Raw genomic sequence first — 15,695 nt, 5'->3', positions numbered from 1 at the left:
ATAAAGGAAAGCCTTCCTTCATTTTCAACACGCCAACCCCATTAGATAGCTTTTAATCTGGAAAGAAACTGGTATTATCCATAAACACCCGGAGATTCACACCCAATGGCACTCCAAAGGCAGGGATAAGCATAATGAATTTTTCTGGGCCGCATGGATGCAGAGGTCCCTAACCCTTGGTGCTCAGCTGTAAAGAATTAGAAATGCTCTGAAGAAGTAACTAGGGGAAAAATTTGAAGCTTAGAGCTACCAGCCACATATAACATACTTGCAGAGTTACATTTATATTTGTTATATTTACATTTATAAGCATGCATAGCTTGATTGCATAGCTTACTTATATACTGTATTGTGTATGTTTTCTCTTGCAGTTCAGAAACCGCTCATTTATTGTTACCATTAGTCCCAAATGTGAAGATTTTTATTTCCAGCTGGTAAATCACAGCAAAAATAGTTAACTCTTGAAAGACCACCTACTATGTGCCACGCATCATTTTAAGTGCTTTCCGTGTATGAACCCACTTTCTCTTCATAGTAATTCTGTGTGATGAGGTAGGAACCTATAATCATTCAACAGATGAGAAAACTGAGGCACAGAGAAGTGAAATCATTTTCCCAGAGTCATATCGCTAGTAAGTGTTGGGGCTGGATGTGAGTCCAGCCCAGCTGGTTGCATACTGTGTAACCTCAACCACCACTTGGGACTGTCAAACCATTTGCCATGGTCCCACAGCTTCTCAGTGGGAAGGCTGAGATTGCTCTCGATCTCTGGACTCTGAGTGAAGTACTCCTGCCTGCATATGTGGGGTGACTGTTGTTTAAGTCAGGCAGTGGCTGCATCAGAAGGATGCAGCAATTTCCTGCCTTGTTAGCTGCTCTCTTCCAAGGGCTTTACAGCAACTATCTATCAGCAGAAGACTCAGTATCCACAACACACACACACACACACACACACACACACACACACACACACACTTTGCAGAATCATCCCCTCCCCCACCCCGAACTTTTTCCTCTTCCCAAGATCCCTGTGAAGAATAGAGCCTTTGGTGGAGTGTGAGTACTGTCTCCTGCAGTGAGCTTGTCCTGGCAGGCAGCACTCTACAGAGAATGGGCTTGGCTGTCAGAGGGGTGGGACCCCCCACCTTGGTTGTCCCAGGGGTGGGACCCTCTGCCACCCACCACTTTTGCTTTGATTTCCTAAATCAAACTGACTGTTTCCCTAAACTTCTCTGAGCCTTGGTTTCCTCATCTGTGCGTGCAGTTGTAAAAGTCAACTTCCACGGACACTGTGGAAACTAAATGTGAGAACACCTGTAAAGTGCTGATCTGCTCCCCTTCTCATATTTAGCAAGCTTAGTTGGATGGACAGATCCTACAGGGGAATTAGAACACTGACTCAAAGATAAAAGAAAGGATTGTATTAATTGTGTCACTCACAAGCAAGTTGACAGTATTTGCTACCCGAATTGGAGGCTCTGAACATCATTAACTCTTCTGAATTTACAACACCAGTGTGATGTAGCTCTGTTTGTTTAAATATTTCTTTTTTATTTTCAATTGTTTGGGGGACTTTTATCTCCAGTACTTCTAGTTGCTTTAATCTAGTTGTAATAATCTACCTATTTCCTGACAGCTAATCTGTAGCCTATTGTTCAAAATAAATGTATCACATCAGCATTTTATGAAGCATGTTATAGTCACAAAATCCCATCAGGGATTCATTGATGAAGGAAACAGATCAGGTGATTCTACCTAAGTAAATCATTGGTGAGGCAGTAAAAGGGGGCTTGGCACAGAGGAAGGACTCAGTTACTCTCCTAAGGATGAAATAGTAGAAACATTAACAATCTTTTCAGTAATTCTATAATTCAGTGTCTGGGAAATGCCAACTTGAAAAGGAATTTTCCGGGGCACCTGGGTGGTGCAGTCGGTTAAGCGTCCGACTTCAGCCAGGTCATGATCTCGCGGTCCGGGAGTTCGAGCCCCGCGTCAGGCTCTGGGCTGATGGCTCAGAGCCTGGAGCCTGTTTCCGATTCTGTGTCTCCCTCTCTCTCTGCCCCTCCCCCGTTCATGCTCTGTCTCTCTCTGTCCCAAAAATAAATAAATAAAAAAAAAGTTGAAAAAAAAAGAAAAGGAATTTTCCTTATAAAAATATCTGACTGCAATTTCCTAAATCCTTTTATAATTTGCTTTTCTGTACTGGCTTCTCACTCATTCACTCTTGACTCACTAATATTCCAGGATACACAGACTTTCTTTCCTTTCTGAACTGGCTTCCTTCTCTATCATCCCTACTCTGCCCCAAACGCACATATTTCTGCTCTTTCCTCCTTCACCCAACAAATGGGAACTGGGAGATGAGAAGCGTCTAATCACAATTCCATTAGCTCTCTTCGTGAGAGTCACTGCTCTAGGAAAGACAAGATACGGGCATTGCACACTGGGACCCTGCTAGCCTAACAATGTCAGTGTTAACATTTTATAGTTCATTGAGTTTTAAGTTTCTCTGGTCCAGTTCATTCAGCAATGAGATGTAAGTTGTGGAATGTCAGGTATCACAAGTCTAGGCATTGTTTGTAATGTTGCAGAATGGGCTCCCAGGGAAGCAGGCACTGAGATGGAGATAGCATGCAGGATTTTTATTGGGGGGGTGCTCTTTGGATCCACACCCGTGGAAGCAAAGGGAGGGATGCAGGACTGGGCCGAGGGAGAGATTGGAACATAATGCAGTCTCTGTGAAGAGCTCAGCAAATCCCACCACAGGGGCGGGGGCGGGAGGAGAGGGTCTGAAATTGGCATGGCCTTGTACCCCAAATTGGGGCAAAGGTCTAGGCCTTCATAGCCTTACACTGACCTGTCATTGGAGGTGGGCTCTCTCGGGTCAGAGCAAGGCAACTTTGATTATATTTGTTTTAGCAACTGGAGGGCAAAGATCTTCACTGCCAAAGAGAATCAAAGCTGCATATCAGAGCATCCACCGCCTGTCCTTAATGGGCTTCCCTTGTTGCTAAAATCTTTGACCTCAGAGGGCAATAACCTACAGTTAGGGCTGGGTTTTACTGGGAGCACCGGTTCTCCTTTTTCCTTTTGTGTTTCTCAGTTGTTATCATTATTTGTCTCAGCTTCTGTCTGCTGGAACATCTCCTCTCCTATCCCAATTCTGTCTTTTAGAGTTAAATTGTGTTTTGTACTTCTGAAGTCTACTAAGGACTCCTACAGGCAGCCTCACTCTTCTTACCCGTATGAGTTGAACATAAAAAGAAACCTAGAAGAATTTATAGTTATCATGTGAGCCCTATCAGCCAGATTTGAATAGGTCAACTAATACTTCCATTAATCACTTATGGGAATATATGGACTTATTAGGTATGATGAGAAGAGAATTTCTTTCATTATGTCCTTCAGAGTCGTTGCGGTTCAATTAACTCAGAAAATCCTCTAAATCCAAGGTGTTCATCACTTTGACCTCATCATGTTAACCGCCTTCAAGCTTTCATCTGCTAACAATTTGCTGTAATATTCCATGTGGCGAGGTCATGCCAAACCAAGGGTTCACAAGACAATGGACAAAGGACCAGAGTGGTGGGATCTGAGAGATTATGGGAGCTAAAACATCAATGGCCAAGAGAATGTGAGCTTTTGGGTAACTCTTGACTTTATCTGGCTGGGACCTGTATATCCCAGTATATAGAAAGCTGGTTTAAGTGAATTTATTTAGAAACCAATGATGGAGAGATCATAGAATCATAGAAGACTTGGCATGTCCAAAATGAAGTCAAACAAATGACACACAAGTCAACAAAGTTACAGTATGTGTGAAAGTAAGAAAATTTTGAGTAGAGTCTGTCTGTGTTGTTATCTCCAAGATCTAGGGATGAGAATTAGAATTTCAGGAATGAGTGCAAAGAAACATGTGCCAATGTGTTATAAAAATTTACATTGCTTTCAGCTATATAGATTAGATGCTTGGTGTGAGGTATAGTATTCCTCTCAGGCAAAGAAAAATAAAGGAAGACCCTGCCTGGAAATTGTGCTAGAAGGAAATACAGTCTAGGTCTCTAATGAGAAATATAACTCCACTTGGAAAAGGCTTCAATTCTTATTATTACTTTATTATTCTCACAGTTTCTTATTTATTTAATTTTTAATAAAAAATGTGTCCCAGCTGGGCAGGCAGGAAGACAACATTCTAATTAGTGTTCCTCCACTGGGTCAGTTCTCTGAGTCCCCCATAATGAATGATGTTGAACAGTGTTTCCATTAAACCCTGACGCTGCACAGAGCTCTGGGAGGAGGTGTTTGTGTCAGAGCCCACGTGCTGCCTGAAGAGGGAGAGATTGACATGACAGCCATGAAGATGGAGGTCCCCTCGTTACCCAGCTGCTCTCCGTTCTTGTGACTATCATCAGTTTTTTGTCTAAATGTGTTGCAAATACAAATCATAAAAATAAGTGATTAACTACCACTTGATGGCAATTTGCTTATTGTTAAATACACAACTTCTTTCCCCTGCGCAGCACTTTCGAGGAGACCCTTCTATCTAACGCCCTGCTGAGTGTGATTACCTGTCTTGGGCCACTGCCTACTCTTCATTTTGTAGTTACCCAGCCTCTAAGTTCCGTTGTGGGAAACTGCAGGTGTTAACAATAGCACGCCTTCACTGAGTACTTACTCTTTTGAACACTGTGCTGTGCTCCTTGTGGTGTTATCCCGTGAATCCCTAACAAATTCTACAAGGTAAATATTATTTTTGGCCATATTTTACCAAAACAAGGAACCTGAGGCTAAGGGACTAGATGCAATTTGCCTAATAATATATAACAAGCAAGTGGCAGCCTGATGACTTGAATACAGGTCTGAGTGAACACATGTTAAAATCCTGACCAAACACCATGTAAGCTCCCTAGAGAACATAAAGCATGATGGGCTGCACCAGGGCATGATATTCCTGATTCACCCTTAGCAGTTTCACCTTCCACCATCTAGTGGGAGGACTGTGGGGCCCAATGTGGTAGAGTGGCTTAGAGCATGCAATTTCACCTAGAACTGCAGAAATGCAAAGACCCCATCTGTAATTTCCCACTGTGTGGCTTTGACAAATTAATATTTTAAAATTAAATTCTGTTATTATTTGAACAATGCAGCAATAATGAACAATTTGAATTGTTGTGAGAATTGGGAGATAATACATGAAAAGCCCAGTGTCCCTGACAAAGAGTAAGTTCTCAAAAATGAACACTAATAACTGTCACAGCCAAGAGTTGCCTAGGAGATGTGACAATTAAATATGGTATCCTGGATGGGGGCCTGGAACAAAGCACATTAAGTAAAAACTAAGGAAATCTGAAAGTATGAACTTCAGTTAGTAATATAGTATCAATACTATTTCATTAATTGTGACCAATGCAACATACTAATGTAAGACATTAATATTAGGGGAAACTGGGTCTGGGATATGTAGGATCTAGCTGTCCTATTTTCACAGTAATTCTAAAAATCTAAGCCTATTCTGAAACAGTTTATTAAAAAATAATAGTTACTAACTATGGATTCATACCCGAGTTTCTATTATTTTTAAAAATCATAATTTCTGTTCTTTTTAAAGATCAACATATACAACATGCAGACAGGTGTCAGAGACTATATCTGGAAACGGATCCATTTTTAGAAGAGCAAATGGGCAGACAAATATAGGTCCAATGAAAAGCAATTACACATTGGCTTGCATTTCAGACAAGCTGTAGGAACAGAATCTGTGCCAACTTCTTAAGGCTTGCATGACTTAAATAAAATTTCCATAAATAAAATACCTTTATCAAAGTTCGTTTGGAATATATATATTTTCAATTTTTTTAATGTTTATTTTTGAGAGAGAGCCCGACAGGGGACTCAAACTCACCAGCTGTGAGATCATGACCTGAGCCGAAGTTGGACACTTAACCGACTGAGCCGTCCAGGTGCCCCCGGAATAAATATATTTGTATGCCTATTTAGGCATGTGTATATTTTATTATATGTTATTAGTCAAAAATAAGAAAATAAGCACCTTAAGCAGAAGTTTTGGTTTCTTTTTTTTTTTTTTAAGTTTATGTATTTATTGACTTAACTAATCTTAGCACCAAATGTAGGGCTTGAACACACCACCCTGTGATCAAGAGCCACATGGTCTTCCTACTGAGCGGGTAGGTGCCCCAGAAATTTTAGTTTCTTAACAGGGCATATTTGAGATATGCTTACCAACTAGTGAACCAAGGTAGATTTTACAGTATTCATACTTCACATTTGGCTGAAATCTTTATGGGTATCAGGTAAAATACTATGAAAGGAAAGTGTGGAGTATTTTTGCAGTAAAGGACAGATATTTGTTGATAATATTTAGGTCTACACCAGTGAGTTCTCTGTTCAGAAGTGTTAACCCCTTAGTGGCAGGAAGACACCAAGCCTTTACTTCTGACCATCAAAAAATGCAAAGAACACAGAATGTTCATGATCACAGAAAGGAACAATTGCTATATGCACCAAAGACAAACCACACACATGCATGTATGCACATGCTGCATATATTCCCCACAGTCTGTAAAAGACTCTAAGTCATTTATAGATGTTTGATGGGCCCATTTGCACAAGATGCCTCTGCCTGGAGCAGAGACTGTGAAGTTAAAGAAAGACAAAGTACTTTCTCTGAGACGTAACCTTTTAACACTTGAGAGAAATGGTCTTACTTGCTTTTGAAGTAGAATGCTGCACAGAACATGCCCACGATGACAATTCCAAAGATGATACATGAAATTGACAGCACCTGCCTTTGATAAACTTCTTCACTCTCTGTGAATTTGAAAAACAGAATTAGAATGGATGTTAGCAGGGTACGGCAGAGATAATTTTCATCCTTGTACTTCTGAGTTGGTAGGAGCTTTTCAGAGCAAACTTTTTTGTCCCTGTCATGAATAGAAAAACATAAGGAAGTTATTATGATTCAATTTCTTTGCAATTGTCTACAGGCTAGCTGGTTGTTTTTTGAATATGCATGTATGTTTTTGATCAAGTACAGATATCATAATTATGAATCTTATTATCAAGAGACATTCTACAAATTTAGCACATACTGGGACATACATTTTTGAAATTATAGTGGAGCCTAAAATAATCTTCTAGAGAAACAAATATGTGTCCATCAGAATTTTCCTGTGTCAGTGATGGCTTCCAATATATTTTATGTGATACTGATGCCACTGTATTTTCTGATTTGGTCCTTTTCTGTCTGTCTCCCATTCATCCATTCACTACTATGATTCACATCACTAATGACAGACAACTTCAATATGTATGTGAATATTTATTCACCCAATTCTTGACTTCCTCAATACCAATGATCTGGCACAGTAATCTCAACCTCTATTACCAAGGTCTTATCTGATAGCTTCTTATCACACACACATGCACACACACACACACACACACACACACACACACACAAATTCAAATATAAACATGCTACTTTTTAGCCATTACCATTTACAATCCCAGATCATTTCTGAAATACGTCTACTGAAACAGATCTTCCAGCTCATCAGACCTTTTTATCTATAGATCTCAGAACTTTCTGTTAATTATCCTCCTCTTGTCTTCATTTTCTTTCTTTATACGGCAGAGAGACTATGATCCATGATTACAGTCATTCACTCTCTTGCAAATATGCCCAGCTACTAGATCTCTTTTTTCTTCCCTTTTACCCATTTGGCAAAATAACTGCATACGAATCCAAGAAACTGCCTTCTTCATACCTCTCCCTTGAGCAGCTCAGAATTGGGAGAGAAGATTGTACAGTTGGGAAGAAGGACATCAATACAGTTGACAAGAGCAATGCTTAAGTAGATAGCTGATAGTGACTAACAATCGCATCAGCCTGCTTCTGCATTTTCCTGATTACCCATAACTTCAGCATACTATTCAAACATTTGACTTACTCTCCCTTCTCTCACTTTCAGATTTTCCATATATATAAAGAAAAGGAAGTCAGCATAGTATAAATCATCTCTATTTATAACACAAAATATACAAAATTAAGTGCATCTGTATCTATTCCTTTTGTTTCTTTACATAGTGCGGTACCTCTCAAACTTTACTATATATTGGAATCCCCTTGAGAGCTACTGAAGGACAGATGGCCACCTACTTTCTCTCCCAGAGTTACTGATTTAGCAGGTATGAACGGGGGACGGAACATTTGCAGTTTCTTAAAAGTTCCAAGGTGATTCTGATGCTGGCCTGTGAAACATATTTGAGAACCACTGAATAAAAATCTTTGGAACACGGATCAACCATGTAAGAACAAGGGAGATTTCTTTGTTGTTGTTAATGCCAACATGGTATGGTATCCATATTGAACCTTCTAAATGAAAATCTTTACTTAAATGAAAGTTTCAGGTGTTTCTCATGCACCCTGAGAGAGAATGACTTAATTAAAAAAAGTACTATATTTTTTGTTAAAGACTGATTCCTTGGATCCCACTCTCTTCTCTCATCCTGGGGTCTTCTCATCACTTAAAATTGAAGGAAAGGGAAAACATTGCAATTGTTTCTGTGATACCAGCATTATCTTTATACCAAAACCAAAGACATAAAAAGAAAGTAACTTATTGACATATATCCTACATTGATATGCAAAAATTCTTAACAAATTTTAGAAAATAAAATCCAATAAGATGTTAAAAATAATACACTGTGACCAAGTAGGGTTTATACAAGGAATATAAGGTTGGTTTAATATTGTAAAATCGATCAATGTGTTCACAATTTTAACAGTCAAGAAAAAAAATTGTTTAATTATCAGAATACAGGGGAAAATTACTTAACAAAATCTAACATTTATTTCTTATTAAAACTCTCAAAAACGTAGAAAGGAACTTCTTCACCCTGATGAAGAGTATGTATACAGCATCTATACCTAATTGTAATAGACTGGATGCTTTTCTGCTAAGATCAGGGGAAGATACAGCAAAAATATCCACTCTTACTATTTCTCTTCAACACTGTACTGGAGGTTTAGTTAATGGAATTAGGCAAAAATAGAAATTAAAGTCATTCGGTTTGGGAAAGTAGAAGGAACATGATCTTTGTTCTCAGACAACATGATCATCTATGCAGAAAAGCTTATGGAATCTACAAAGAGCTAGTGTAACTAATAAGTAAGCTTAGCAAGCTTTCAGGATACAAAGTTGCAGGATAAACAATAAAAATTAAATGTATGTCCATTTAAAAGCCACAAATAATCAGAAATTGAAATTAAAGTATCATTTACAGAAGCATCAAAAATATAAAATCTGACAAAAGATACACAAGGTCTATACACTGAAATTTGCCATATGTTATTGAAATAATTTAAAACCGAAATCAATGGAAAGATAAAAACATGGTCATGAATTAAAAGACTCAATATTATTAAGATGTCAATCCTTCTCAATTTGATGGATAGATTGAGTGAAATTCTATTTAAAATCTCAGGAGGCATTTTGCTGTTGTAAAAACCAATAAGATGATTCTAAATGTTCTATGGAAATACAAAAGATCTAGAGTAGCCAAAACAATTTTTTAAATATATAACCAAGAGAACAACACTGAAGGTGTCAAACTACTTTATCCCAAGACATTTTATAAAGCTATAGTAATCAAGGCAATATAGCATTGGCCTATTTATAGACAAATAAATCAATGGAACAAACAAAAGAGTCCAGAAATGTATGCGAACATTTGTGGCCAGTTGATTTTTGATATAGATGCCAAGGCATTCAATGGGAAAGGATATTTTCAAAAAATGATATTGTCATAATAGTATACCCATAGCCACTAAAATGAACCTTGACCCTGACTTCATAGCATCTTCAAATATAAATTCATGATGAAAAACAGACCTTAATATAATATTTCATACTATGATACTTTTAGAAGAAAGTGTACAAGAAAATCTTAGCAATCATGGGTTTGACAAAGATTTCTTAACTATAACACAAAAGATAGGAGCTATAAAAATTTTTAAATCAATAAAATGAACTATGTCCAAATTCACAATCTTTAATCTTCAAGACCATTATGAAAAGGAAAAAAATGAAAATGAAAGGAAAAAAAAACCAGGGAAATTCTGGGAAAAAAAAAACTCTGCAAAATATGTACTCAACAATAGAGTTGTGTCTATAATATGTAAGGATCTCTTATTGTTCAATAAGAAGAAGACAAACAACACAATTTAAGAATAGACAAAATATTTGAATGAACACTTCTTCAAAGATACATAGATGGTAAATACATAAAAAAGACGCCTAAAATCATTAGTCATTATAGAATTGAAAAATGAACTATAATGAGATATAAGGCATCACTAATAGAATGACTAATATTAAAGGCTGGCCATACCAAGGGTGTGAGCAATTTCTATTCTCGTGTACTTTTGGTAGAAATGAAAAATGGTATAACTACCAAAAAAATAGTTTCATATAAAGTTAAACACATATCTACCTTATGACACAGCCATTCCATTCTTGGGTATTTACCCAAGACTAATGAAAGCATATGTTCATTATGTACATAAGAATTCATAGTGGCTTTATTTGCAATAGCAAAAAAAAAAAATCTGGAATAATCCAAAGGCCCACTACCAGGACAATAATAAAAAAAAAAACTGTGGTATAGCCATATAAGGGAATCTTACTTAGCAATAAAAAGGAATGGATTAGTGATATAAGAAATTCTACACCTGAATCTCAGAATAACTAGGTTGAGTGCAATAAGTCAGACAAGAAAAAGGTGCATGTTGTGTTACTGCAGTTATATAAAACTCTGGAAATTTGAAACTAACACGTAGTAGCAGAAAGCATGTAACTGGACACCTGGAGTCAGGAGTAGGGAGGAGTGGAGGAAAGAGGCTACAAAGTGATATGAAGAAACTTTGGGGAGTTATAGATATGTTCATTGTCTCAAGGATGAGGTTTTCATGATGAATATTTATGTCAAAATGTAGCAAATGATAAATTTTAAATAAGTGTTTTCTTTTATGTCAAGTACAATAGCAAAATATTAATCCTGAGGGACAAAAGGATACAGAGAATATATAAGTGTATACATAATATCAAAAGATATGTATGACTGATACAACGTTGTCCACCCATACTACCTAGTCTCTTTCTTCTACCATGTCTAACATTCAACTTTTTAGAGTCTTGATATGTAATATTCTCTTTCTCCCTCCTTAATATTATTCTTGTATTTGTCCTTTAAATGTCTACTTACCTTGTTGGTCTCAAATTTTGTGTCATTGGCTCAAAAACTCTTGCACTGCACTTTAAGCTTCATTGGTTCAAGGGACCATGTTTTTGTTGACCTATTTGTTTGATTCACTGCTACTTCCCCATCACCTAGTGCAGTGCTTCTTACACAGTTGACACCACAAGACTTATTGTCTGGTGAATAAGTAGATATTTCTGTCTTTATAGGGATTTTCTGCTTTCAGCTGTGCATCAACTGATACATCAACTGTCACCTGGGGATGCTTTTCAAGTTTACTACTTCTCCTTTGTCCACATCATGTCCTCTCAGGCTTCCCACACATCCTCCTTTCCTAAATTGACCACCAGTAACTGACACTATGCATTCCTGAAATCTATACCTGGCTCCTTTCAGTGGAACTCTCCCATTCAAACCTGGCCTTCTCACTGTGACTCTAGACTCACAAAGTCCTTTCCAGAGGGCAAAGTACCATAAGGAAAAAAGGGGAAGCCATGCATTCCAAGGCCTCAGAAAATGCTGTAGCATGATGTACTGACATGTAGATACTCTTATTGGTTCATTTTCTTTTCCATACCATCTATTTGCCAGTCCCTGGCATTTTGGGTGGTTTTCAGGTTGTCTGGTCAGGCTCCAGGAAGACACTCTGTATGTTCGATTTGAGTATTGTTCTCACCACACCCCCTGCCTATACTGGTGCACTGCCTGGTTTTATGTTCTGGCCTAGCTTCACTCAGTGCTGATGCCAATTCACAGCCAGAAAACTAGGCTGAATTCCCCATACCATGACTTTCTGGGGTTCTTCCAAAATGACCAAGAAGCTTCCAGAGCCAGGTGAAATGAGCCCATGACTTGTAATGTTCCTCTAACAGCAAAGTCAATTGCAGTAATTCATCTTTAATTAGGCAAATGGATATCAGACACAACAGACCTGGATGAAAGCCTATATACACAGAGTCTGATTTCGAGGACTTACTTTCTTTCTTCTTTTTCTTTTTCTTTCCTGAGACCATACACTATATCCTCCCTTTAAATATAGATGTACATCTTTTAGTCCTTTTTCCTGCAGAAGTGTACTAGGAAACAATGATTTAGGAGGATGATCCCCTCTTCACTCTGGTCTTAGGCTGTATTTCCATTTTATTCAGACTGAAGTATCAAAATCAGAAATTAAATATAATTTCTGAATAAATGGAGAGGGTCAATTTTGTGGCCCTGGCAAACCTTAGTTGACATTTTTAATTTGGAAAAATTCAAATTAAAGAAATAAAAAAAATGTGTCACTGAGACCTTGTTTGGGCATACTGCCATCTTAAAGAATGTCATCCTTTCCATCCCCACATTTATAAGCTCATTAAATTTTCCAATTGAACTTGGAAACAAATAAGTAATTGTACCAACTATAGAGAATTTCACCTCCTTTAATTGTTGTGAGTTGACGACTGTAATGGAATAAGCATGACTTGTATATGATAAGCTACCCCACCCTGCCTCTGCCAATAAAAAGAATTATGGAAATGATGGATAATTATACCCGTTAAAACAAAAAAAAAAAATAAGACTATCTACAAACTGAATGATTTCCACATAAAATCTATGCACTGTTTTTGTTCTTATTTGAAGCTAGTCAAATATTGCCTGGGGAAATGCACAAAATCAATTCTGAGTTTAAATCAAGAGTGAAATTAAAACTCCAAAGACTGTGAGTGAATTTATAGACCCAGGTGTAGTTACAGTGATGGCACTATCAATGCTCTTGATTCATAGAGTGTCACACAAGAACTAGCATAGTAAGGTGCAAGAAGCAAAGGGCTAGGTAGGAGTCTGGCAATTTTGGATTTGATTTTAATTTTAGCCACTTTTAATATGGGTAACCACAGATATGTTACTTTACCTTTATAAACTTCAATTTCCTATCCCAATCTGAATAAAGGCAATGATATGAAATGCCGACTGTAATAAATGTTATAACAGGGACGTATGTAATGTTACAAAAGCATATAGTATGGAAAACTGACATATTCATAGAAACCAGAGATCAGAGATCTGAAGTATAACATTAGAAGCCAGTTAGGCTTCTGGGGATGGGGAGAGTGGTCCAGGGAGAGGAAATGACTTGTGTGAAGGCCCTGTGGTAGGAGATAGAATGGCATGGTCGGGAATCTGGAAGCTATCTACTACCATAGGGCCTTTGTACAAGTCATTTTCCTTAGGAGCTTAGCAGAGCAACACAGAGGTAATACGGATGTGGTGTACAATGAGCGTGTCATTACATCAGCAGGAAGGTACAGAAGGATTTGAAAGGAGAGGAATGTGATGTGATAATATTTATGTTTCTTTTTCTGCAATATGTGGGAAATACCAGAAGGGATACAACAAATGCAGAGTCCTGTTAGGAGGCTATTAAATCAGCTCAGGTAAGACGTGATGGATGTTTGTATGATAGTAGTAACAATCATGGTAGAGAGAGGAATAAACAAAAGTTGAAAGCACTTAGGTTGAAAATACTTCAGGAACTAGACAATAATGCTCTTAACTATGACAGCACATATCGGAGGAGGTTCAAAACTGAAAGGAAAGATAACAAACTCGGTTTTGGACTTGGGTGAATTTTGAAAGCCTATAAGGTATCTAAGTAGAGGTGCAAAGTAGATATTTAAATACATAGATCTAGGATAACAGGAGGTGACAGGGCTCTGGATATAAATATTCAGGGGTTCAGCATATACAGCAACCGAATGTTTTGATCAGACAACTCCACGAGAAAATACGGAGTGAAAAGAGAAGCATGTCTAAGATGGGGAGCTTTGATGAGAGTAGAGCAGCCAAGCAAGCAAGGCAAAAAAGGCAAAAACAACAACAATAACAACAACAACAAAATGAAAACAAAACAAAACAAACAAAAAAACAACAACAAAACCCCAACCAAAGAACAACCAAAAAAAACCCCAAAAAACCTAAACTACTCCACACAGCCACATTAACTAAACATGATAGTAGCATGGAAGAAAACATAAAGCGCTTTTCTTTTCTTTTCTTTTTTTGTATTTTTTTTTAAAGTTTATTTAGTGGGAGAGAGAGCACGAGCTGGGAGGGAGGCAGAAAGAATCCCCAGCAGTCCCCCACTGTCAGCACAGAGCCCTATGTGGGACTTGAACTCACAAACCATGAGATCATGACTTCAGCCAAAATTAAGAGTCAGATGCTTAACTGACTGAGCCACTCAGGCACCCCAGAAAGCTCTTCTAAAAGTACAGGCTATTGAGTGCTTCTGAGAGGCCAAATAAAGTAACGTCCTTTAAGTTGGTGACGTTAGAGGTCACTGAGGAACTGAATGAGCTCTTTTGGTGAAATCATGAAGGTAGCCCCTTACCTCTCTGGAGTCTCTGTCTTTATCTTTCACGTACTCCAACGCAAATGTACTGTCCCCATACCTGTCCTGTCTTGTACCACTTCAGCTTGGATATAGAAGCTACAATTCCAGCCTAATTCCAGAAAGCAGCAAATGCCTTGCTTGTAACTCGAGGCTCCCATTAACTTCATTATAGAGAAGTTGTGAAGACTGAACGAGTTAAGATATACAGGGCATGGCCATACCTAACTTATTAACTCCGAGGACTCAGTATTAGGCTGAACCATACAAAATTGCCATGGGAGGCTCGGGCAATAGGTGGCAGTAACTGGCAGTTTAATTTGGTTCTACCTAATACATGGTAACTGTTATTATTATTCTATGGGATGTCAACATGCTGCACTCCCATCTTTAAAAAGCCAGATTATGAAAGTCATTTTGGAGGGCAAAACCAACTTTTGGTTAAATAAGAATAGGTAAGGGTATTTCCATTGTTCTCCAGGTCCCAACTCTGTTCCTTTGCTGTCATGCATAGAACTCACTCTTCTCTTTTTATAGGATCATACTTCAAGGTATAAAGGTGGAACTAAGGTAACGTTATGGTGAAATTTCAGAAACTGACATTGGCCCAATGGAAAACAATTCGTTTGGCAGGCAGCCTGGCCTGAGACTCTGAAGATTAATGCTGCCTTTTGCCACACTCACTCTTCCCTGAGCCCATCTCACTTAGGGAGCAGTATGGTCGGCTGGGGTGTATGCCTAGCTGTAAACACCAGCTACAACTGTTCTCACTCTCTCTCATTCATTGTCTTTGCAAATAAAATGGGGAAAATATTACATACTTCCCATTTTTGTTTAGGGATTCAGTAGGACAGCACAGGTAAATTTTCTAGGGTAGTAGATGGCATACAATTGATACAAAAAAAAAATGCTAGCTCCATCCCCTACCCTTTTTTTCTGAAGCCGATGTTCAAGTTAAAAATAGGACCTGAAAACATTCTTCCTTCTCTTATGGAAAACTAGCCTTATCTATAGGCAGGCAGTGACTTGCTGTCTCTGGCCC

The 15,695-nt window shown here is 38.1% G+C and overlaps 1 protein-coding gene across 10 annotated transcripts in view; it reads right to left on the bottom strand.

The window, feature by feature from the left end:
- The window catches only part of NRG3 (neuregulin 3), a 1,060,361-nt gene that overhangs the window by 29,301 nt on the left and 1,015,365 nt on the right, over positions 1-15,695 (bottom strand). For all 10 annotated transcript variants that reach the window (XM_023240617.2, XM_023240619.2, XM_023240620.2 and 7 more), the window contains exon 5: positions 6,726-6,828. In XM_023240617.2, the coding sequence (XP_023096385.2) occupies positions 6,726-6,828 (103 nt within the window). The remainder of the gene's footprint in view (positions 1-6,725; positions 6,829-15,695) is intronic.

The sequence above is a fragment of the Felis catus genome, chromosome D2, assembly GCF_018350175.1.
Source record: "Felis catus isolate Fca126 chromosome D2, F.catus_Fca126_mat1.0, whole genome shotgun sequence".
Lineage (NCBI taxonomy): Eukaryota > Metazoa > Chordata > Mammalia > Carnivora > Felidae > Felis > Felis catus.
Note: the sequence above shows the minus strand (reverse complement) of the source record. Positions and strands in the feature narration are given on the sequence as shown.